Source organism: Gossypium arboreum, chromosome 13, assembly GCF_025698485.1.
Source record: "Gossypium arboreum isolate Shixiya-1 chromosome 13, ASM2569848v2, whole genome shotgun sequence".
Lineage (NCBI taxonomy): Eukaryota > Viridiplantae > Streptophyta > Magnoliopsida > Malvales > Malvaceae > Gossypium > Gossypium arboreum.
This window is the reverse complement of record NC_069082.1, coordinates 121,775,794-121,801,805: the sequence shown is the minus strand read 5'-3', so window position 1 is coordinate 121,801,805 and position 26,012 is coordinate 121,775,794. Positions and strand designations below refer to the sequence as shown.

Sequence of the window (26,012 nt, the reverse complement as noted above, 5' to 3'; positions counted from 1 at the left end):
ATAGTGACACAAGTTGTATTGTCTGTATATCATGCTGACATACAAAAACCTATTTTTAATAGTAAAAATAGATGAAATTTTTAACAAATGACCAATTTACTCTTTGATCTAACATACAATGATTAACTTACTTATCTCTTTAATAGAAGGAGTAAAATGCAATTTAAATCTTATTATAAGGATGTTTACTATTCTTTTATCTAATTTCAATCAATGCTAAATCAATTTGAATAAATTCAATAAGAGCTAAATTGATCAATTAAATCATTAAATTATAAAATTGATCAATTATATGAATTTATAAGAAAAAATTAGTCTAACCCACGAACTGTTTCCCTTACTAATAATTTATTGGCTAATTGACTAATTCATATTGAATATGCCTTTAGATTAGAATTTTCACCGAGAAATAAACACACCGTTGACCCAAAAGTCACTTTTTTAACTAACAAAATAATCCCCTAAAACAAAATGGTTTCGTTCTAATAAATTGGAAACTAACGATAACGGAAATGATTTTTTTCTTAATTTTAAATTTGATTTTATTTAGAGGAAGAAACAAAAAAGGGTACAAAACAAAAGCTACCCCGCATGCGCCGACGTCAGGTCACGTGAGGACAAACGGAGTCCGTCAGATCTCCCCTTTGACTTCCTGAGATGATTATTTATATCAAATGATACTTTACACCTATTTTAGGCATCCAAACCAGAGAAATACCATACCATTATGGGAAAGGAAAATGGCGGAAAATCGATGCCGTTTCTTATTTAGGCTGTTGTCGTTTTTATGAGTTATTCATGAACTTTCATCCTTACTAAAATTTGTGCTTATTTTGAATATTTATGTATTATTATATTTAATCTATATTGGAAAAATCTCAATTTAAATTCAAATTTTAAATTTGAAACAAACCAAAATTTTGAAATATATTATTAAAAATTAGAGCACTTAAAAGTAATAAAATTATTAAATATATTAGAAAGTGAAAAGTAATAAAAATGTTTTTTATCTTGAATTTGTTAATTAAATTTATTTTAATATTTGTATCTTTAATTTAGGGTAAAAATAAAAGTAGTCACTTTTGTTTGCCTCAGATTATATTTTAGTCAATTATATTTGAAATGTTACGTTTTAATCACTTACGTTATCTTTTTATTACGAAGTGGTCACTCTATTGTTAAACTCTGTTACCTCTCTAACGACAGCCCTACGTGGCAGTCCAAATGAGTTTTAAATGCCAGCTTAGATGTCCAGTTGCTGGGATGAAAATAGGTTTTTAATTAAATAAATTTAATTTGGATTGCCACATAGGATCGTCGTTAGGGAGGTAACGGAGCTTAATGGGAGAGTGACAATTTCGTAACAAGACCATAACGTAAGTGACTAAAACGTAACATTTCAAACATAAGTGACTAAAATATAATCTAAGACAAATAAAAGTGACTATTTTTATACTTTACCCCTTTTATCTATTATGGTTCCTGAAATTAGCAACGGTCCATTTTAGTCTTGAATTACATATTGAAGTTGTCTATATTATTTTTTAAGTGATGTGTAGTGTAACCTTAAAGTATCATGTCATCAATGTTTTACATTTTTCAAATTCAAGATTACAAATGATTTAATTGCTAAATTTAGATAGTAAAGTGGACCATAAAAAAATATAAGTATCAAAATTAATCTAATTGTCAAATTTAGAGACCAAAATTACATTAATTTTTTTAAATAAAATTATTTTTATGAAAGTGGGTAATTATTTTAAAAATAATATATTTTTAAAAGAGATTTTCTAGATAAATAGTTAAGTCATTTATTAAAATATATTATAAAATATACATTTAAGATATAAAAATATTATAATAATATTTGTTATTTCTATTTCAAATTTTATTAACTCATGATACCAAACAGATTTAATAATAGTATTGATTTTAAAATGTTAATAATTTATTTTTATATTATTTAATGTTTTAATATTAAAATTAAATATTATTAATAAATTTAAAATAAATTGATTCAAACTTCGAGATTAGATCAAATATAAGATTAACTATCAATTTTTTAGTAAGTGTGTCGGTTTCTTTTTCTTTACCTTAAAGCCTACTATATAAATTCATTTTTTTTTGTAATATACAAGTAAAGCTAATGCAAATTAAAAATAAAAGAAAAAAAGTTGAAGATTAAAAGGAAATCTTGAAATCTAGGGTAAAAAAATTTAGTATGTTTTTTAGTAACAATAAATTTACGAGGTTCTAAATAATGTTTACAAAAAACTTGAAGATGAGAATACGACCCAACATAGAAGGGAATGTTCTTAAGGTGAAGTTTGGTGGCACCTCGATCACTAAACTCAGGTATCTCACAATCAAATTTGACACTAACAATAAATGATTAAATCATAATATGGGACAGCATGTAAGAGAAATGTTTAATATGAAAAGTGAGCTGAAAGATATAAGTTACACTCTGTCCAATGATCGTCTGGTTCGTGCACTTATTTGATCCTTACTCCACAATTGAGAGCATATGAAAGTATACCTTACCCACAACGAGAACATCAAGACCCTGGAGGTGCTTATTTACATCTTCAGTTTAAAAGAAGATTGTATTAAGAAAACTAAACCTAATACTGATGTGTACATGATGACCCACTTGAGGATATCACCATTGCTGGTTTGAATACCAATAATATATATTCTCAAAAATTAGGTAAAGTCTCATTTTCTTGAATCTAAATTCATTTCCTCATCCTATTTACCTTTCTCCATCCATCCATCTCTCGCATTGTCCCTATCTCATAATTCATCCCATTCTGCGTAGTACATTAATCATGTCAAACTCATAATGTACCACCATGATTCTATATTCGTATCGTAAAAATAAAGTTCTAAGGTCATTTCACATCCAAAAATAATTTCAACCATTAATATCGAATTTATATTTCTTATTAATACGTGTAAATTTTATAATTATATTTAAATTATTTAATTTAAATTCAAACTGAACTAAATTGGTACGAGGACAAAAAAATCTTATTCAAATCTGATTCATCTTAATAAGTCACTTAATCTATAAATAGGCCTACCTTGTGTGAGCAAGTAAAATCAATTTATAACAGAGTTAACTGTTGAAAATATATTACTGCAAAACAAATCGTTAGCACTGATAGAAAAGAATAAATTGTGTGTAAATAAACGAAATAATTATTGTGCCATGGAAGAACCGCTACCTTAGAAGCAAATCTGCCCTTGTCGGTGTTACCGTGTAGTGGACGTCGCCCTCAAAGATTAACACAAAATTTCAATATTCGTACACCCGAATAAAGAAGGTAAAACATAATTAGTATTGCTTTTCTTGAAAAAGGATCTGGAAAAATAAGTTAGGAAAACAAGATTGAAAACTTGGTTGGAAAAGTTTTGAGAAACGAGAACACGAAGAGAATGACCCAACTATTTATAAGATTTTTTAAAGGACAAAACGATAAATCCGATGAGTCAATTTCCTAAAAAACAGAACCGCCAAAAACTAGTTTCCTTAAAAAAACGCAACAAATCAAGTCAAAATTGTAACAATTTAGAAACATATAATTTTCGTAAAAGATAAATAACAAATCCATCCAATATGTGCTGTAGACATAAACATAAACCAAGCAGGCAACGACAACAACGTAAATGTGTTGGGTCTTATCCTCAATTACTCGATAAAAGTAGGAAGTAGAGTTATATTTAAACTCTCTTAGAAGTCTTCTCTCAACCAACTTGAAATTGTCTTTTTCTTTTGCATTATCAAAATTAACTATTTTCATTGATAGAATATGGATTAAGGAGCAATCTAATCATTATTAAGATAAAAAGAATAATTTAAATCTTAAATTGTAATCTATTGACGGGATATTCATTCTAAAAATAATTTGTACAAATTATCTTTATAAAAAACAATTTAGTCTCTACAATATTCAAAAATTGAGTAAATGATGATTGAATTGTAATTAATAATTTCCGTTAATAAAAGAAAAATAAATGCAATGTTGAAAAAATAACTGTAAATGCACAATTGATTGCTTTTAAAAAAATTAAAAAAGAAATATTATTCATAATAAAATTAAAAAACAAACAAACTAATAGTTATTTCAATTTCTCTGAAAAAAGTTATATTAAAATATATTAAAAATTTATTAAAAATAAAAATAAAATATAGAACTTAATGAGAAATTAAAAAGAAGAAGAAGGAAATGGAATAAAAATAAAACAAGACATGAGTAATATTATTGGAAAAATGAGTGAGGAAGCAAAACCAAACAGCTAGTATCTATCTGTCTATATATGCCGCTGTCATTGTCCATGAAGTTCTAGTTTTTGCTATTATTATTAGGCATCTCTCCCTCAGCCCACAGTCCCCCTTTAGTTTTGGAAGCATTGGCAATGAGTCAACAACTGGGAGCAGCTTTTGGATTGTTGTGGACTTCCCTCGAATATGGACACACACACACACACACACACATTCAACCAATACTACAACCCACTTTTACATTCATTATCAAATAATATTAATAATTCCATCTTATCCTAAAAAACATTTGAATAAACATACATAATCTACGCATAATAGAGCTCCGATACATTGCATGATTCTTTCCCCTATTGTTTTAATACAGTCAGAACTCACGAACTTGCTTATCTCGTCCGTAACAGTATGGAAGTGATTGCTATTCGGCAACAAGAAGAAACCAATCGTGGCCTGTTCCATGTATAAAAGTTTAACCTCTTGTCCAGCTTTTTTGAGCCCTTCAACATAAGCCAATTGCCAATCCTGAATAAGGTGCAAGCCGGCAACCACGACAAGACTCTTTGGAAATTTGATTCCTTCAAGACTTCTACCGTTAGGTCCAAAAGGATTACATGCAGGATGGTCTCTGTCTTCGCCTTCAGGAAGATAAGCTCTCCAATACCAGTCCCGATCTCGTAGAGTAACACAGTATTTCCCATCTAAACGCTTTTCAGATTCAGTTCTTTCTTGTCCACCAAACATTGGATTGAGCAATATATTTCCCAACACATCAATTCCCGATTCTATGGCTCGCAGAGCAACATGGTGTGCAATGTTACCACCAGAGCTATCACCAGCCAGATATATATGAACCTTAGAATCTTTCTGACTTTGAAGCCATGGTCTAGAGTTAACCCACTTGAGAGCAGTCCACCCATCATCATAAGCACACGGATATCTATTTTCGGGTGCACGGCGGTAATTCACGGAGACCACAACAGCCTTACAAAGGCTTACCAATCTCCGACATAGAGTGTCATATATAGCACTATTAGCCGAGGAATGTGCAAAGCTTCCGCCGTGAAAGAAAATAATAACAGGGACCACCTCCGCTGTAACAAGCTTCTCAAGTTCAGCAATATTCGGTTGAGGCTCTTCAGCTGTAGCTGGCCTATAAATCCGACTCAGGAGGCTCGTACCACGATCAATGAGAACATCAAACGAGAAAACCCCATCAACTGGGTTCGCATTAGCAGGGACTTTGCGATCAAGAAACTCTGCCAAGTGACGATTGAAAGTGCCATCAGGTCGACGAAGAAGATTGTAAGCCAACTTAAAATTGGAGATGAGGACCCACGTATTTAGGGAAACCGCCATCTATTCGGAGACAAAGGCAAAGAAAAAAAAATCAAAACAAAGAGCACATATATTTAGGGAAACCACTATCTATTCAGAGTCAAAGGCAAAGAAAAGATCAAATCCATTGTTTACTTAACTCACTTTGTCAATTGTCAATATACACAACAAAAGTCAGTATGAATACATGCTATGAACTCCATAATTTTTCACAATGTATTAAAGACAAAACTATCCATCAAAGCAAGCTGATGCAAACCAACAACATGTAGATTCCTTCACTGATTTATATGATCTTCACAATCTAATCAAGCCTCTTAAATAACACTACTCCAAAGAATGAACGACTATCAGAGAACTCCAACTTTCTTGGAGAAACACAATCAATAGCTCCAAACCTAAATCACTAAAAAGCAAAAGCAAAACAATCCACAAATTAAATAGACACATACCCAAAAGCAAGAAAATAATAAAGTTTCAATAACCTAAACGCCCCCAAAGTTTTAAGAAAAGATCTTCAAATAGAAAAGACTTGATAAGAATACCAAGTTCTAACCAAAAAAAAAAAAAACACGGCTACAGTGGGTTTCATTTAACCAAAAAAGGCATAAAGTAGATTACAAATCCATTAAAAACCGACTTTGCCAATCCAACTCTAGATAGAAATAATAGAAATTGACAAATAAAAACAAAGAATAAAGATTGTACCTTGCATTCATTGAGCTTGACTTCATTACTTCTAGCCATTTCCCCCCTTCTTCAAAGACTCAAAAACAAAACCCCAAAGCTTCAAACAGATCCTTTCGAAGAATAACCCAGAAACCCACAATTCATATCACAAAACCATTTTTAATTAAAAAAAGGAAAAAAGAAGAAGAAACAAACAACAAAGATTCTATTCTTATGCTATTTTCCACTCCAAAGATCCTTCTTTTTTCTGCTGTTTAGCACATTATCAAATTCATTAAAACCTTTTCTCTCTTTTTTTTTTTTTTTGGCTTAATTATAAGTTCATAAGAGAGCAGAAAACCAGAGTGAACAATAAAATGATAAATCTCACACCGATAAAATAAATTAAAACAGGGAGGTTATTATATGTGCGTGGTGTGGGTGAAGGATAGGAAACTTGTGGCGCAGGTTAGAAGATGTAAACAGAGAATGACTAAAGTACACCCGATGTGAATAAGGACACGAGATGTGACAAATTGATCGACCGAAAGATAACTGTTTACTGGGTCATATAGATGTTGTTTTATCGCAATTTGTACAATTTTTTTTATTTTAGTTTTTCATATGTAACGCAAATATATATTTATATAAATATTAATTATTAAGTTTTTAATTTTTAAAAAGAACAAAATATAAATCTTATATTAACTTCTGCACCACATTATCAACATCGACCTCTCCGTCGAAAGTGGTTTAGAGTTCTCGTAGCTCTTACACAGAACACCTGGCCATTCAAGTTTATCATCAAATGTTCAAGTATTGGAAGTTGGCATGGAGTATCCCAATAAAGATGTTTTTCTTACTGCACTGAAGTGGTACAACTTCAAGAACTGTGTGAACTATCATGTCATAAAATCTCGTTCGGAGAAATTCAAGGGAAAAAGTGCAATGCACGACAGAATATACAAATGAAAAATCATAGCATATTTTCGAAAGAAGACGAGCTTGTGGACAATAAAAAAGTATATCGGTCTACATGTTTGAGTTGCAGCAGGTGCGCGATGCAATCACCTAATATCCGACATAACATGACCTAACAAGGGTCTTTATTTTTGCCAATAATGTAACTTTAACTCGTAATTTGCAAGTGTAAGTTAGGATCATTCGAGGTTAGACTCTAACATGATATCTGACATAATTCTACCTATGGTGAAAGCGAGCCTCAAGATTCTCGTGTTGGTGTTGATTGCTAACATTCGTAGCTTTTATAATTACAAGGCATGGGTCACAAAATAAAAGATTAAAGATAAGTTGCATCACAGCTGAGATAGGTCATATAACGATTTGTGGCAATAGTGTTCGATACTTGATCGGTACATAACAGGTTCCGTAATTGATCTAGAAATGCACCAAGCGTACTTTCACAATCGTTTGGTCCCTGGGAAAAGAGTATTCTATCGATCCTTTTATATCTTCGATCAATGTAGGGAAACTTTCCAGCATTGCAAGCATTTGATACAAATTGATGGCATCTAACTGTACGGGAGGTATGAGCGTCGGTTGTTGATGGTTGATGCCCGAGATGGCAATTAGAGGATTTTGTCGATAGCATTTCCAATAATTCAGAAGAAATAACAAATAACTGAGATTTCTTCCTTACTTGATTGTGCCATCATGTTTGCCCGCAACCTGACATATGTGTCATCTCCGATAAGGGACCCAAAATCTTGGCCTCTATTGAACAACACGGTGACTTTTAGGATCTCACACATCATAGGTACTATATACGACATGTCGACTCTAACTATCACTCAAAATGGCCTTCGAAAACTGAACAAGATCAATGTATTAACATGGGTAAGTAGTTGCCACTATTTCCATAATCTTGTTATACCATATTTCGTTCATTGTTTGCATTCATGGGTATACTTTTTTTTCACAGGGTACAAACTCATCCAACATCGTTTCCATAGAATGTTGGATAACTTGTGCGCCTGTGTGGCCTACCTCGTTAATACATTGATGTTGCGTGGTAAGTTTTATATTTATGATTGATCGTACTTGAAAACTAACTACTATCATGATAAAGACAAGTACACCTATCGAACAGTAGTATAGCTTATAGCAAGACCAGAATGTCGAACCCACAGGAACTAAAAGTACTAGTATTAACCTTCTTTTTATTATCTAGCCTAAAAATAAGAGGATTTGTTTTATCCAAACTAATTAACTAAACTAAGAATGCACAAGAAGTAAATTGGGGAAATACTTTTGGGAAAACTGATTGATTTAGACAATACCCAAGGGAAATTCCACCTAGACTTCACTTGTTATTTGACTCTGAATTAGACGATTTATTCACTTGACTTGATCTGTAGAAATCCCTAATTTATATTATTATCTCTCTCGAGACTAACAACGTCTAACCCTAGGTTGATTAATTGAATTCTCTTTCTAATTAAAACCCCTAGTGTTGCATTAACTCGATCTATGGATTTCCTTATTAGATTTGACCTTAATCCGGCAAATTTATGTCTCCCTATGTAAAGGGGTGCAATCAACTCCGCTTAATTATGCTAGATCTACTCTTAGACAGGACTTTTGCTCCTCTAAATAAGCACATCAATACTTGAATCAACATCCTGGAATACTAAAGCAAGAATTAAGAACACATAATTAAGAATAAATCAAGTATTTATCATATAATTCAGAAAATAATAACAAGATCCGTCTTAGGTTTCATCCCCCTTATGTATTTAGGGGATTTAGTTCATATGTGTAAAAGAAAACATCTCATAAAAATAATGATAACAAAACATAAAGAATCCCAAAAACCCCTGAAGGAAATAGATGGGAGATCTTCAGTTTTGAAGGAGAATTCGGCTTCTGAGATGGATCAATCGGCTTTCTTCGAGTAATTCTTTGTCTCCTACTCCGTGTCCCCTCTAGGTGCCCTTCTAAGGTGCTTATATAGGCTTTAGAATACTTCCAAACCCTCAAAAGTGGCCTTTTCCGAGTAGAACTAGACTTGCGCTCGACAAGGACACGCACGTGTAGGGTGGCTTAGGCCTTGTTAGAGTCTGCAAAGTAGATACGGGTGTGTAGTCTATCCGTGTGAGGAAGTCTAGGCCGTGTTGATTTCCCACGTTAACCCATTTTCTCTATTTTGGCCGTTTCTCGCTCTTTTTACTCTCCTATGCTCAACTAAGTATAAAACATGAAATTAAAGGATTAGAAGCATCAAATTCCACAAATCTAATGATAATTCATCCAAAAATATACTTAAGCATGGGATAAAATATGTATAAATTACGACTTATCATATATCATTCGAACAGTGGACACAATCATATGATAGGGTCTACGATATAGGCACATGAAAACAAACCTAGCAAAGTGGACTTGCGATTGTGGAAGATTTTGTATTGACCTATTGAAAAAGACTTGCGATAGTGAAAAATTCCAAGCACTTCGATTCCCATGCACAAATGTAATTATTACGTATGCGAATGTAAAAATAGAGTACACGCGTTATATTAATGATATGTACATATTAGAAAGCATGCAAAATGTATGGAGATTTAAATTATCACCCGTCTCAAATTAGAGTATGTAGCCACAAGTGTCCAACGCTCGTTTGAGTTGGCCCTGAATATGAACTTGCGTCGTGTCCCAAACAGTCATTCAAATTCTATTCGGATACACACCAATATGGATTTCGGGAAAGGGACAATCAACAGAGGTTATGTAACACCCCTAACCCATATCCGCAGCTGAAACAGGGTTTCAGAGCATTACTAAAATTTACAGATCACTTAAAAAAAATTTCAATTAAATACTTACCGATTCTGTGCATCATATAAATAAATATATTACCATTCAATCAATAGCTTGGCACTTGTCTAAGTATCAAACAACAACATTGTTACTATACTAGTATGTATTTCATATAAATTCAACATTGATATACTTATTTTCTCGACATGTCATACTTGAGTTTAATAATTGTCTTAACTTACATAATTTCCTTGTATCAACATATCAAAGATAATCATATATGTACATGTCATGAAACATATCATTCTCTTACCGTTTCTTCATAAGTATATATCATTCATTTCATTATATCAATATTTCATGTTCCATCATTTCCATATATTTTATGTATATTTATTCCGGTACTAGTTTATATCAAACTTAACATAAATTATATTCCATGTACCTATAATTATTTCGTTTATCTATCTTCATAATTATTTCATATAACTATTTTGTACATATATTTCCATATGACCAGTTTTTGCAAACATTTCACACAACCATTTCATATAACCATTCGTCATCTAATACTTATTACCTGAATATCAATTGTTCAACAGATGTCATAGCGTCTCCCATCCACGATCTTATTTATCTTTGACATGATGCCATAGTGTCTTTCAACTATGGTCTTACTCATTTCTTGTCATGTTGCCATGGTATCTTTCAACCATGGTATTATTCATTTCATGTCACGTTGCCATGGTATCTTTCAACCATGGTCTTATTCATTTCCCGTCATGTTGCCATGGTATCTTTCAACCATGGTCTTGTTCATTTCATGTCATGTTGCCATGGTATCTTTCAACCACGGTTTTACATATTTCATATTATGTTGCCATGGTATCTTTCAACCATGGTCTTACACATTTCATATCATGTTGTCATGGTATCTTTCAACCATGGTCTTACACATTTCTTTTCAAAAAGCACACTCTAGCAAACCTCATCCTTACAGCTGGATTACCAGTCTAGGCTAAATCCTATGTAATATAAACTCATAGAGTATTATTGGGATTACCAGTCCAGGTTAAATCCCTTGCAATGACAATTACTCTAATGAGCTTGGATCTGAATTACCAGTCCAGACTAAATTCAGACCCTAATTCGGATTATCCATCCGGGCTAAATCCATTTTACTCGTATTCTTCGAGAGGGCTATATCAGGATAGGATCACCCATCCGGGCTAGATTCTTTTTACCGTCAATTCCTTTTCGATCAACCAAGATTTCTTTCCTTTTTTATCAAATATATCAATGTTTCATCAATTTTCATACAAGGAATATTTAAATCAAATTCACATCAATAACATACATTTCAAGTATTTAAGAATATAATTCAAGTTACACAAACTTACTTCGCGAAATTGCAGAAATATCAAGATTCAGGAGTATTTTGGTAAATTTTTCATTTTCCCCGATTGTCACCCAATCTTGATCCAAATTAATAATTTCATTCAATTTATTAATTTAATCAATAAAACAATACATTTCCTTCATTTTGGTCATTTTTGACATTTTACAAAATTTCCCCTATAGTTCTTCTTTTATTCAATTTAGTCATTAAGTTTAAAACATACAAATTATCCATTTTAAATGTAAACCTGTTAAAGGTAGCAACAAACAGCAGTATGTATGTTACCCGGATGAAATACTTATCTCAATTTCTTATCCCTTTTGCTTCTGTTTGTTGGTTGTAACTCTCAAGTCCGTGAATCTTAAACTTACTTCATACTTTATCCGGAATTATTGCTTTGTTGCTCTAGCTTCAACAAGAGCTTCATATTTCATCCGGATAACTTGGTTTTGTTTTTCTTCCTATGTGAAAAACCCAACAAAACCCTTGCTAGTTGAAAATTCATATATTTATTTTCCTCCCCCTCTTCTCCATTCCACATCCTTGATTTATATAACATGCTACCAGTAACATTATCAATAAGTTCACGATATACTTATATGTATATTCAAAACTGTCCATTTGCGTCATAGTCACTAAATTATTTATATCTTGACCTACAGAACTTGAACTTAAGATCCGCTAATTTTTCATGAAACTAGACTTCATATCTTCTTACCATAAAGTTTTTAGAATTTTTTATTTAGCCAGTAAGTACAGTTTATTCTTTAAAGTCACCCTTATTCTACTATATGACAGTTCCAACCCTTCTTTACTAAAAATTAATTATCTCATTGTAGAGGATTTGGATGATGTTCTCATTTGTTTCTATTGAAAATATACTCATTCAAGATTTTAAACATATAACTTTAAGAACCTAATTATTTTTATCCATTTTTTTATGATTTTCCAAATTCAGAACAGGGGAACCCAAAATCATTCTGACATTGTCTAGCTAAATTTGTTATATCACACAATTGACAATTTAATTGCTTACACCGTTCTTCTATGAAAAAGTAGACTCAATAACTTTAATTTCATATTATATTCAAATTCTAATTCAATTTCCACAAATTTTGGTGATTTTTCAAAGTTAGATCATTGCTGCTGTCCAAAACTGTTTTAGTGCAAGATATTAATTACCATGTTTATAACATCCTTATTTTCTTTTTCTACTCTATTTCTCATCACTTTCTCTTATTTTTTCTTCACTAACATATCAAGAACATAGGACCATATGTAAGGAAACTCTACATTAACATCAATTCCATGCTTTTTCAATAATATCAAATTTAAAAATATATTGAAATCATGATGTTCTTACCTTGTTCTATTGACTTCAATCTTCATCTTGATTTTATCTCTCCTTCAGCTTCCATTTCTTGAATCCAACTTGATATTCTAACTTCCCATAGTCTCCTTAACATTTTTCTCTCTTGGTAGCTTCCATTTCTTGAATCCAACTTGATATTCTAACTTCCCATAGTCTCCTTAACATTTTTCTCTCTTGGTAGCTATGGAAATTCTTTTGATTTTTGAGTGAAAATGGTGAATTTTTGGTAGAAGGACCAAATTGTAAAGAAAGCAAAACTTTCTTTCTTTCCCTCTTCCTCTCACGTTAGTGCATGGAAAGATGATGAAAATTCTTCATCTTTTCTTCCCTTTTATACTAAATAAATAATAATAAAATAATAAAATATCTCATTAAAATAATATTTATCTAATTAAATAAATATCATTAACATCATCATTACTTTCTAGATTTATCTCTCTTCCAATTAACCATTTTTCCTTTTATTATCTTTTAAAATTTCATCCTTGAGTCATCATTTAATTTGGTAAAATTGCAATTTAGTCCCTCATAGTTCTTCACCTATTCAATTTGGTCCTAATTCATCCATTTTCCTTAGTTTCTAGATCATTCCACCCTTAAAATATTTACACTATTGGTCCGTCAACTTTTTTATATTTACACTTTAACCCTTCAATTTTTGAGTATTTACTCTTGTGCAATAAAACTTTTTTCACTTTTACAATTTAGTCTTTTCTTGAATTAATATATCATAATATACTTCTCAATATTGACATAACTCAAAATTTCCCTTTTTTTCACTTTATTTACTTATTTTACTATATCAAGGATAATATCCTACTGTAAAAATTTTCGAGGTATTACAGGTTATGCGCCTAGGGTATACAAAAGCAACATAGTGAAAAAATTGCCACTTTATGCCCTGATTTGACTACCAAGTAAAATTTCTCTAGCGATTGAACTTTTACTATTTTTATAATTTAGCCTCTATACCTTAATTAATCACTAATTCGAAGTAACTATCCAAAGTTCAATTCGCCTATTATATAACTCCATAAATATTGAATAAAATATTTACAGCTCTAGTTTATGAAAATAAGCTTTTGAAACCATGTTTTGCGACACCACTAACTTTTGGATCGTTACATGTTTCATATAAAGTATTATATATGGAAAATTTTCATAAAATATATAATAGAATTTAACAAAGACAATTATAAGTTGCAACAAAAATAGGGGCGAAGCCAAAAATATTTTTTAGAGGGGGTTGGATGAAATTTTAATTTTTTATAGTTTATATTTTTATAATTTGTAAAGGATTAAATCGAATTTTTATAATTTTAGGGGGGCCAAAGTGTAATTTTACCTTTACTATTTTAAAATTTTTAAAACTTTAAGGGCCTAAAAAATAATTTTACATTTTAGGGGGGCCGGGGCCCATGCCAACCCCCTGGCTTCCCCCCTGAACAAAAACATAAAAAAAACATTATCATATTTTATTAATATCAATTATGTTTACATCACAAAAAAGTAAATGAAAAATATATCACCGGTATTGTCAGGACGAATGTGTGTCACAGGGTGGTGGTTGACAGTTGCAGGTAGGATTTTTATATACAACTTGGGGTGTCGGCTCCTCCTCTTAGTCGTGATCATCGTCTTCATCTTCTTCTTCACCTCAAACCCTATATTAATTTTCATATCGACTCTCGTCTTCATCTTCATCTCCACCCTCATATTAATCTTTATCTCGACTCTCGTCTTTATCTTCATCTCCACCCTCTGTCTTTGTCTTCGTCTTCATCTCCTTCTTCTATGGTTGAGTGCGATGTCATCTTAACCTCCTATTATGTGTTCTATATTTTACGAGAAGGGGTTGTGATGATAAGGTACATTGATAAAACAATGACGCGGTAAGTGCTTGTAACACTATCGAAGAATAACTGTACAATGTCGTAAAACTTGGTTACGTCGGCATTGATAATGGCATTGGTTTCGGTACAAGTATCATAATTGATGTCAGCATTTGTGTTAACATCAATGTCGGCACTGGGGCGTAATGTGTTGGGGATGGAGTTGCCGTGAAATTCATACCCGCAGAAGGTGTAGATGCAAGATTTTGCGGTGGTGCTTGTGAAAGAAAATGGGGTTAGTGAAAGGAATATGAATATGTGGAGGGAACTAACTGGGATGTGGTGCAAACATCGTTGGCCTTTGTTGGGTTGGAATCAATGACAAACACGTCGAGACACTTGCTCCAGACCTGTGATGCTAGAGCGATTACCATAACCTATTTGGACAAAATTGCCTATTCATCGCCTCCACCAACAGTATATATGGCTTGCTGGCGACCTTAAACCAAGGCATGTACTCCAAACAGGTTACCATGTCTGATGTGAAAAAAGATTCGTGAATGAGTAAGAAATCCATCCTACGATCCTAAATGTCGATATAATCCTTATGGAAATATTGCAAAATTTCGTCGATTTTCCCCCCGTAAATCAAGATTGTGCAGTGCTTCGATATCTTGCCGTGGCGGTGGAATTTGTTGCCTCTGCCCGAACTGTTGCATCACTCAATCCGATTTGTGTATTTCTATCATTACGTAAACTATCAATGGCACCATCGCGTCCTACATACTCCAAATAGCCAAAAATTTGGGTGGGACATATTCTACGATAATCGAATCGGCGTATGACATCCATTCAAACTGTAGCGTACAATTATAAATTTTGTTATTTGCAAAATTTTAAATTTCAAATTATTACGTAATTATTATAAGTTTGAAAAAATAATAACTAACTTCGACTTCCAAGTGTTGATCTAACAATAGGCAGATGATCGCGTGATTTCGTGATAGGTTTTAAATATTTATAATTAATCGTTCTTGAAACTAACTATTATCGCAATATGGGCAAGTGTACCTATCGAACAGTAGTATAGTTTTAGCAAGATTGTTTGTCGAACCCAAAGGAACTAAAAGTACTAGTAATGACTGTCTTTTTATTATCTAACCTAAGAATAAAGAGGTTTTTGTTTTAACTAACTAATTATCTAAACTGATAATTCACAGAGAATGGAATTGGGGAATTGTTTTTGGGAAAATCGATTGAATTAAGACAATACCTAAGGAAAAATCCACCTAGACTATACTTGTTATTCTGGCTGTGAATCAGACGATTTATTCATTTAACTTGTTCCGTAGAGATCCCTAAGTTATGTTATTATCCCTATTCAAGACTAATAACGTCTAATCCCTAGATTGAATAATTGGGACTTTTCTCTAATTAACACCCTAGGGTTGCACTAACTCTATCTATGGATCCCTTTATTAGGTTTCACCCTAATTCGGCAAAATCTTGTCACCCTATGTCTAGGCGCGCAATCAACTCCACTTAATTATGACAAACGTACTCTTAGACAAGGTCTATTCTTCCTCTGAATAAGAGCTTATCTTGAATCAGTATTTTAGGATATCAAAACAAGAATTAATAACACATAATGAAGAAGAAGTTAAATATTTATCATACAATTCAAAAAATAATAACAAGATTCATCTTAGGTTTCATTCCCTTTAGGTATTTAAGGGTTTTAGTTCATAACTAAATAAGAAAACACCTCAGAATAATAAAGAATACAAAACATAAAGAAAACCCAAAACTCCTGAAAGGGAAATTGAGGAGAGATCTTCAGTCTTGATGGTGAATCTGGCTTCTGAGATGGATCAATCGGCTTCTTTGGAGTAATTCCTTACTCCCTATTCTGTGTCTCCCTTTTCTTCCTTCTCTAGGGTGTATTTATAGGCTTTGGAATGCCTAAGAGTCCTCAAAATTAGCCTTTTCCGAATTGGACTCAACTTGGGCTCGGCAGGGACACGCCCTTGTAACACGCCCATGTGCGATTACTTCAGGCCGTACTCGAGCCTGCCAAATTGACACGGCCATGTGGTCTGCCCGTGTGAGGAGGTCCAGGCCGTGTTGATTTCGTACTTTGGCCCATTTTCTCCGGTTTTGGCCCATTTCTCGTTCCTTTCGCTCTCCTATGCTCTCCTAAGTATAAAACATGAAATTAAAGCATTAGGAGCATCGAATTCACCAATTCTAATAGGAAATCATTCATAGAATGCATTAAACATGGGGTAAAAATATGTATAAATTACGGTTTATCAAGTACCCCCACATTTAAGCATTTGTTTGTCCTCAAGCAAAATTCTCAACTCATAATCAAAATAAAATTTTCTCAACTTATAATTTCTATCGATAATATCTACCAAAAAGAAAATATACTTCACCACTTAAATTCAGGATCAACTTTGGATGCTGATTTAACGTTCTGACTTTAACCTAACCTGCGCACGTAAAACAAACCGTACGCTGAGTATAAACTCAGTGGTATTTATATAATCCAAATACTTACTAATAAAAAAATTATAATATTTAAATACATAATCACTCATGACCTGTAACCATTCAATAAATAATTAAATGTCATAAACACATCACTCATAACACTTTCAAATATCTTATTTTTTATTTCAATTTCATAATTGCTATTTAATAGCATTTTACAAAAAATACTCAATTCGATTTCAATTTCAATATCCATTTCATGAATCCATGATTCATGTGATTTGATGCATCTCAATTACATATTTCATTTCATTATTCATTCCAATCTATAATCAATATCATTCAATGTCAATCAATTGGACAATTCATTCATATACCCCTATTAACACAATTCAGACTTGGATGGATACACGGATCCAACCAAAACACACCAATACGGCACTCAGTGCCTCATCGGCTATGCCGAAGTAAAATGATATGGTATTCAGTACCTCATCGGATTTATCCGAAGTAATAATACGACACTCAGTGTCTCATCGACTTGAAGTCAAAGTATCCCTAAACACTTCGAATCCTATGGCATGCCAACTATATCCGATTCAGTCTGATACAATTAATAGGTTTCCATTCATTTCTCAATTCACAATCAATATACACTTCAATATCAATTCCACCATAATCACATAATTCCAATTCAATCTCAATTTTCATACTTATCACATTTTTCACATATACATACAACTTCAATTCAATCCAATTCAATGTCACGACACCAAACTCACCTCAATTTCACTTACCATACATAATAATAATAAATAAAACAAATAGTTTTAGTTTTCAGATTATAGAAATACAAACCGTATTTTCCGAGCTAATCCTCGTTGACTTTTTCCTTTCCTTTCTTAGCCGAGGTTTCCGGCACAACGTTAGCACTTAAGCTTGAAACCTTAAAATTCCTAATTCCCCTTTCTTTCTTTCTTTCTCCCCTGTTTCGTTTTTTTAATGAAGTTAAATGAATTAGTTTAGAAATTATATGTGAAATAATTATGAAAGTACTTTAAAAAGGTCATGAGATTGATAAAATTGGCATGTATTAAAGGTATTTGAATGTATTTTAGATTGGTTGAATATATATATATTTTGGAGTTGTTTGTGTTCAAGAATTGCAGGGTTCGTAAACTTGTTGTAAAAGGCTCGTTTTGAGTCCACATGGCCTGGCACACGGGCGTGTGAGCCCTGCATCTAGGAAAAATTTTGAAAATTTCACAAAAAATTCTCTGACCTTCCAATTAAGTCCTGATTTGCTTCTAATACATGTTTTGGGCCTCGAGAGCTTAATAAAGGGACATTTTTATTAAATTTCATTATGTATGTTAAATAATTGTTCTGATCTTTCTGGTAATACCTTGTAACCCTATTCTGGCGATGGATAAGGGTTAGGGGTGTTACATAACCACCTTGAAACTTTCTCAGCACCTTCCTTAAAAAATGTCTTGCAAAGATCTTTTTTACCGGGAACGGCCACTGACTCCGTAACGACTAGCCCATCTACCGGTAAATTGAGTTGTAGAGTTACGTTCTCGAGTGCGATTATATAGTCATTGCATAGAAGGTGGAATGTGTGTGTCTTGAGTCTCCATCTTTCCACCAATGCACTGATAAGTGTAGGATCCAATTTGCAGCCCCCAAGGTGGTTATTTGCCAGATGTGAGATTCTTAAAAAAATTTACCATTGGCCTCTTTTAAATTCTGACCATTGGGAAATGATCGTTGGAGGAAAGCGCGTCCAATTGGGCGCGTGGTGGCGGGAAAGCAGGCTTTCATACACTCTATCTAAAATCAATCTATTTTCTTAATTTTTGAAAAAAAAAGACCTATTTTACTAATTAAAAAAAATCTCGCATATATGACTGATTTATATAAATATTAATTATTAAATTTTTGAATAATCTTATTATAATTTCAGATCATATATGTTCTTTTTGTTAGACAATATCTAAAATTACCCAAAGCCTCTTCCTAACCCATAAGTAGGAGGATAATGCGCTTCAACGTACTCAAACCCATGTTCTTCTGCATTGATAACATGCCCATACCAATCGAGCTAAAGACTCAATCAACTTAATTATTAAAATTTTAAATTTTAAATTAAAAAGAAAATAATATAATTATTATATAAATACATCCCTTGTCGAATTTACTACTCAAATAATCTTTATTTTTAATAAAAATATTTAAAATAATTTCATATCTTCTCAATCATAAAATATATTAAAAACGAGTAAGGGCAGGGGCAAAGCTAGGGGGCTAGCATGGCCCCGGCCCTCCCTAAAATGTAAAATTATTTTTTAGACCCTTAAATTTTTAAAAAAAATTTAAATTAGTAAAGGTAAAATTACACTTTACCCCCTAAAATTATAAAAATTTAATTTAATCTTTTACAAATTTTAAAGATATAAACTATAAAAATTAAAATTTCATTCAGCCCCTAAAAGAATTTTCTGACTTCACCCCTGTAAGGGGCATAATTAACTTAAAATGTATTAAAAATGAAAATAAAATATAGAACTTAATGAGAAATTAAAAAAAAAAAAAAGGAAGTGGAATAAAAGTAAAACAAGACATAAGTAATTGGAAATATGAGTGAGGAAGCAAAACCAAACAGCTAATATCTGTCTGTCCATATATGCCGCTGTCATTGTCTGTGAAGTTCTAGTTTTTGCTATTATTATTAGGCATCTCTCTCTCAGCCCACGGTCCCCCTATAGTTTTGGAAGCATTGGCAATGGGTCAACAACTGGGATAAGTTTTTGGATTGTTGTGGACTTCCCTCGAACATGGACACACACACACCCAACCAATACTACAACCTACTGTCAAATAATATAATCCACGCATAATAGAGCTCAGATACATTGTATGATTCTTTCCCCTTTTTGTTTTAATAACATTTTTAACATGTTATATGATTAAGGGTAAACGTTCGATCGAATTGAATTAAATTAAATAATTTTTTTAAATTAAACAAGTTGATGAGTTCTATTTTATTATATTGACTCAATTTGAATTTTTTCAAATCAAGTCTAGTGAAATGAAATTCGATTCGAGTTGAATCGAGTGAAATTGGTTGGGTATGATAAATTTGAATTGTTAATTAACTTATTTAGATTTTCAAAATTATTATTTAAAATTTTTTAACTTTCTTTATATATTCTTTAGATTTTTTAAAAAATATATTTTTGAAAATTTTATAAATATTTTGAATTATTTGTTGAGAGACGGAGAGATGAATTTGTTTATTTTCAAAATTGACAATGACTAAAGTGGTATTTACACTAATTTGTTATTTGAGTTATTCGAATTTTAAAATTCAACTTGACTTAAACTCGAATTACTTATTCCAGTCAAATTGAATTTTATTCAACAATCTCATTGTAGGTTCTGACCATATTAGTTCATTTTTTATATAATACTTAGAATTATTTATAGCCCCTCCACAATCCTTAAATAGGAGTATGATATGTTTCAATACACTCGAACCCACGCCCTCTTGTATTAACAACAATAACTGATGTTAATCGAGTTAAAACTCAATTCAATTTATAATTAATTTAATATATATATATATATATATATATATATATATATATATGATCTATCCATCCGTTCATTTACATTCCACACATTTCAAACCGTTAAGCTAATCAATATTTTATCGGTGAACTATTATTTTTATTCTTATATTGATATATATATATATATATATTAACATTAATATGTTTTTAGCATACATTTCAAAATTATCGATATTTTTAAAATATTATACATACTACTAAAAATAAGATAATATTTTTCTCTATATTCAAGAGTTAAACTGATATTTTGGATTTTCACAAAGCATTGATTTTACTAAGAAGTGCATTAAAACCGATAATTTAATTTTAGCTCATATATTAAAAAAATTAAAAAAATTAAAACAGACACGTGTTATGTATTAACTCTACTTTAACTTCATAGTGGATAAAATATTTGCCCATATATATTTATAATGAATATAGTTTCCACAAATTAAATTTTTTAGTAAAATCTTCAATTTTAAATATATTGTATAAGATGTGAAAAAATACGAGTCATTAATTAGGGCAAACAAATTAATTCTCATATAATGAATATACAAATAAAATATTTTTATATAAAGATAAACATGTATGAATGTTTAAATGATTATGACTTATGAAGTCGATAGATGGTCGAATTGATTAGATCATTAATTACTGGGTTGAATTATCCGATCTCTCCAACAATTAAAACAATTGACTGATGGGGGAATATCTCGCGGCTTTGGACGACAATTCCCGGCGGTAGAGAAGGGAACGACAATTGACTAAGGGGGAATAGCTCCATCTAGAGGTGTTCATGGATCGGGTTTTGGCCGGGCTCAACTAAAAAATCATGCCCATTTATTGGGCTCGGGTCCAAAAAATAGGCCTAAAATTTTACCCAAACTCGACCCGAATAAAAATACTAAAATCAGGGCCCGGCACAGCCCGCCCAGATTAATTTTTATATTATTTTTAAATATATATAATACATTAAAAATACTAAAAACATCAAAATAAATATTTTCTAATAAATTGAAAATAATTTTTAAAAAATATGTAGACTTAAATAACACTAAGATAGATGCAACTTAACAAGCAAATGCCTCTAAAATAATAAAAAATTAACAAATGCTTTTAAAATAATAACAAAATCAACAATAAAATAAGTTTTATACAATATCCAAACAATAACAACAAAATAGTAATAACATAATAGTAAAATGGTAGCAAAATAGGGAGAAAATAACAATAAAATAACATTCAAAAATAAAAAAGAATGCAGATTTTTTTTGTTATTTAGTGAATTTGGGCCGGGCCCGGGCTAAAAATACCTTACTCGAAGCCCTGCTCATTTTTTAAACGGGCCTTATTTTTTGTTCAAGCTCATTTTTCGGGCCTATATTTTTACCTAAACCCTCCCACATTTCGGGTAAGCCTTCGGGCCTGGCCGAGCAGCCCAGCCCATGAACTCCTCTAACTCCATCATAGCTATCGAACCCTTGGGTTAATCATAACTTAAAACCTTTTAAATTCTTCTCTTATTCAAATTAGTCCTTAAACTATTAAAACTTATAATTTTACTTTCATTCAAGTCAATTCTTCGCCCAATAAAATTTCAAAAATTATTACCGACTCCAAAATTACATTTAAAAATAATTTAAATATTTAATTTAAAATTATTAATTAAAAAGATTGACATAAAATATATTTTATAATGATTATATTTTAAAAATAATTATGATTTAATAGAAATTATAATAATTATATATTTAAGAATAATTATAATTATTAAAATTATAAAAATAAAAATGAATTATAATAATTAAAATTATATTATTTAAAAGTAGTTTAAAATTTAAACACGTTAAATTATATGTAATATATGTGATATTAAAAATTAGTAAAAAAAAACACGAGACATAACAGTCATATGTTTGGGTTCTTTTTGGGCCCAAAAAGAATGAAGATTTGTGAATGATTACAGCCCAAAAACAAGATGTCGGTTTGGGCAAAACTTTGAGATCCTTTTAAGTAACATCAATTGTGGCACATTTATACGACAGCGTTTTCATCTTGAACAAAGACAAAGAATCGATACTATTCCAAACAGAGAGCAGATTTTCGCGGGAAACCCGAAACATTTTTTGCCACGTTGGCAAGCTTCGTGAGTGTTCACTCCACCAATCAGATCCCTCAAACCACCGGTATATTAAATACCGCAACTCACTTTACTTAACTTTCCACGGAATTCAAGTTTTTGCTCTTTTCCCGTTTGCCATTTCCTATCTTCACAGCGGAATTTAGGGTTTAGGAATTTTGAATATGAGCTCTACGGGTGGATCAACGAAAGGAGGGAGAGGGAAACCGAAGGCATCAAAGTCGGTTTCGAGGTCGCACAAGGCCGGTCTTCAATTTCCTGTCGGGAGGATCGCCAGGTTCTTGAAAGCTGGAAAATATGCCGAGCGTGTTGGTGCCGGAGCTCCCGTCTATCTCTCTGCCGTGCTTGAGTACCTTGCTGCTGAGGTGGGTTTTTAAAAGGATATCTGTTTCTGGGTTTCAGTTCTTTTGGTTGTACTGTTAACGTAAATCGATTTGGTGATAGGTTTTCTAATTAAAGAAAAACGATCTTATTCGATTGTATGTTGTTATGATTTGAGTTTTTTTTTTGTTCTAATCTAAATTTGCATTCGAATTGCGATTGATTCAGGTTCTAGAACTTGCTGGGAATGCAGCGAGAGACAACAAAAAGACCCGAATTGTTCCAAGACACATCCAACTGGCAGTAAGGAACGATGAAGAGTTGAGCAAGCTTTTGGGTTCAGTCACTATTGCAAATGGAGGTGTTTTACCAAATATTCATCAAACTCTTCTTCCTAAGAAAATGGGGAAGGATAAGGGTGAAATTGGATCTGCTTCTCAGGAGTTTTAGGCCTTTAGCTTTTTTAATTTTAATATGGAAAAATGGTAAATAGTAGAATATGCTGTTTAGGGTTTGGGGATTTTGATACCGAGCTTTGAATTTTGGTTTGTAATCTTTTGAACAAAGCTCTTATATATCAAACTATTTTGGGCAAAAGCTGCTTCATCTTCCGCTTCTTTGTCATTGATTGGATAATTCAATCTGGTTTTGTGACTCATGAATTGATTAATGCATGAGAAAAAAAGTTTTTTTCCCCATGCATTAAGCACAAAAATTGAATCAGTATTTTATTTTGCAGATGATAAGTATTATTCATGCAAATGCCAGTTTGATCTGTTTGCTATAATGTAGTTGACTTTCTGAGTAACCCAATCGCCGAAGTAGTAACTTTATCTTAGCTGCTCCCACTATCCAATTTGTAGATGATGAGTGAGCAGGCTCCCTGAGTAGCACGCATAAGAAAGTAACTCTGCCAAATGCTCCTCTCTTACAACAGTTGGCTTCTCACATTCAAATGATTAAGAGTGTGGTTTTGAGGTTGGGTATTGACTTATTTGTGTTTCTTCAACTCTATGTATGGAAAATGCAACTCAGGGTTCCCAATCGAAAGCAACCTGCAGTTCGCTGCTTTCTTAGGAGTGTTTTTTTTTAATCACTAAACTCCAGTTTATTTCTTTGTGATTTTTGTATTGTTGATGCAAATCTTGACGAAGTTACCATCAGATCATATTTTAGTACTCTGGATTTTCAATTCCCGTAGAAGAAATATCCAAATAAATTAATTATTTATGAAAATGACTTAAGAGTGTAAAATCTTGTATGAAAATGATTTGTTTTTTACATTGCACTTGGTGCCGGCAGTGAACCTTCATTATCGCGTAATCATTGCCACATGATTATCCGATCCTTTAAAAAATTATTTTTTTGGTGTCTATATTGATATGTATTTTTCCAGATACCTATTAAAAACATTAGTATTTCGGGGTTTTAATAATTAAAAATTTTTATATTTTAATAAATGTTAGCGTTCAGATTGTTAGCACTAGTTTAAATTTTAAGAAATATATATATTTTTGGTGTCGGCCTTTTTGTTGCCGACATCGATGTTAAAAAAGTTTAAATTTTACTTTTTCAGTGCTAACTTTTTCATTGTTAGCACCGATGTTTTTATTAATTTTTTTTTTGGGTGTCGTCTTTTTTGTTATTGGCACCAGCAGGCTATATATACTTGTAGTGGAATCATAAATCATGAGAAAACTGAAAGGGGGAAAATTTTTTTGTTTTTTCAAATTTTGTCTTGACGATGAAGAGAACGAAAGCGAGAGAGTAGGAAAAAATATTTTAAAGTTTTGAGGAAAGGGGGAGAAGAAATTTTTTAAATTTAAAAAAAATTATTTAAATGAGCTTTAAATAAACATAAACGAGCATGTTGATAAATATAAATGAATTGGATAAACTTTATTCATGTTAAATTCATTTAATAATTAAAAATTTTGTTGATGCTGATTTATTTACATTAATAAATAGATATCCCTACTTATTTTATTGCTCTTTCTATTTCCTATCTCATAATGTATTCTCTATATACCTACGTATAGTATGAGTGTTTGTATTCTCATAGTCTCGTTAAAATATAATTAAAAATAAATAATGAAGCATGTGATAATGTACCGATTTTAATGAAATGATTTTTCATTAATATCACCATAACTAGAGACTAAATCTAATATACAATATAATCCTAAAATTATAAATCACTTATTTTTGTGTTTTAAGTTAGTTTATGATATTTTCTTGTGGATCGAATTTTAAATTCAAGATAAATAAAATCATCTTAACCAATAGAGCTACTACTTATGCTAAATGTAAATATTATTTTTAAAATTTTAATTTAATTTATTGGAATGAGAAAGAATGTTTTCCTCAACTTTTCATCGGATTTTCATCTGAAATCAACAAGTAAATAAATTGGAAAAAAGAAAAGGAAGTGATTGGTTAGAATAAAAATGGAAACAATTTTACGAATATGTTTACCAGTATGATCAAAATTTTACCTTTTAGATAAATTAAAAATAATATTGATTTTTTGGCTCTCTAACTTTATTAAAAAAAAATCATTTTAACCCTTCATTTAATATTTTTACTTTTTTAGTCTTTAAATTTATATTATTTATCAAATTATTCCAAAATAAATAGAGAAGTTAACGTTGTTACCTTTATTGATGTGCCATGCACATGATTGTTCATTGTATGTCACGTTAGCAATTAGTTAATTTTAAAATATTAAAAAATATATTTTTAACTTTTAATAGTTTTAATAAT

General features: G+C 31.4%; 2 protein-coding genes across 2 annotated transcripts; one reads left to right on the top strand and one right to left on the bottom strand.

Moving 5' to 3' along the window:
* Positions 1 to 4,510: 4,510 nt before the first annotated feature.
* LOC108464236 (gibberellin receptor GID1C-like) lies at positions 4,511 to 6,726 on the bottom strand. Its single transcript, XM_017764414.2, has 2 exons — positions 6,332 to 6,726; positions 4,511 to 5,644 (listed from the first exon to the last, which is right to left on the bottom strand). The coding sequence occupies exons 1-2, from the start codon at positions 6,368 to 6,370 to the stop codon at positions 4,562 to 4,564; spliced, it is 1,122 nt and encodes a 373-aa protein (XP_017619903.1). The 5' UTR covers positions 6,371 to 6,726; the 3' UTR covers positions 4,511 to 4,561.
* A 16,256-nt stretch (positions 6,727 to 22,982) lies between these two features.
* On the top strand, positions 22,983 to 23,846 carry LOC108462894 (histone H2AX-like). The gene is made up of 2 exons (XM_017762806.2): positions 22,983 to 23,293; positions 23,478 to 23,846. Exons 1-2 carry the CDS (start codon positions 23,093 to 23,095, stop codon positions 23,697 to 23,699), a joined length of 423 nt encoding a protein of 140 aa, XP_017618295.1. The 5' UTR covers positions 22,983 to 23,092; the 3' UTR covers positions 23,700 to 23,846.
* The last annotated feature ends 2,166 nt before the right edge of the window (positions 23,847 to 26,012 follow it).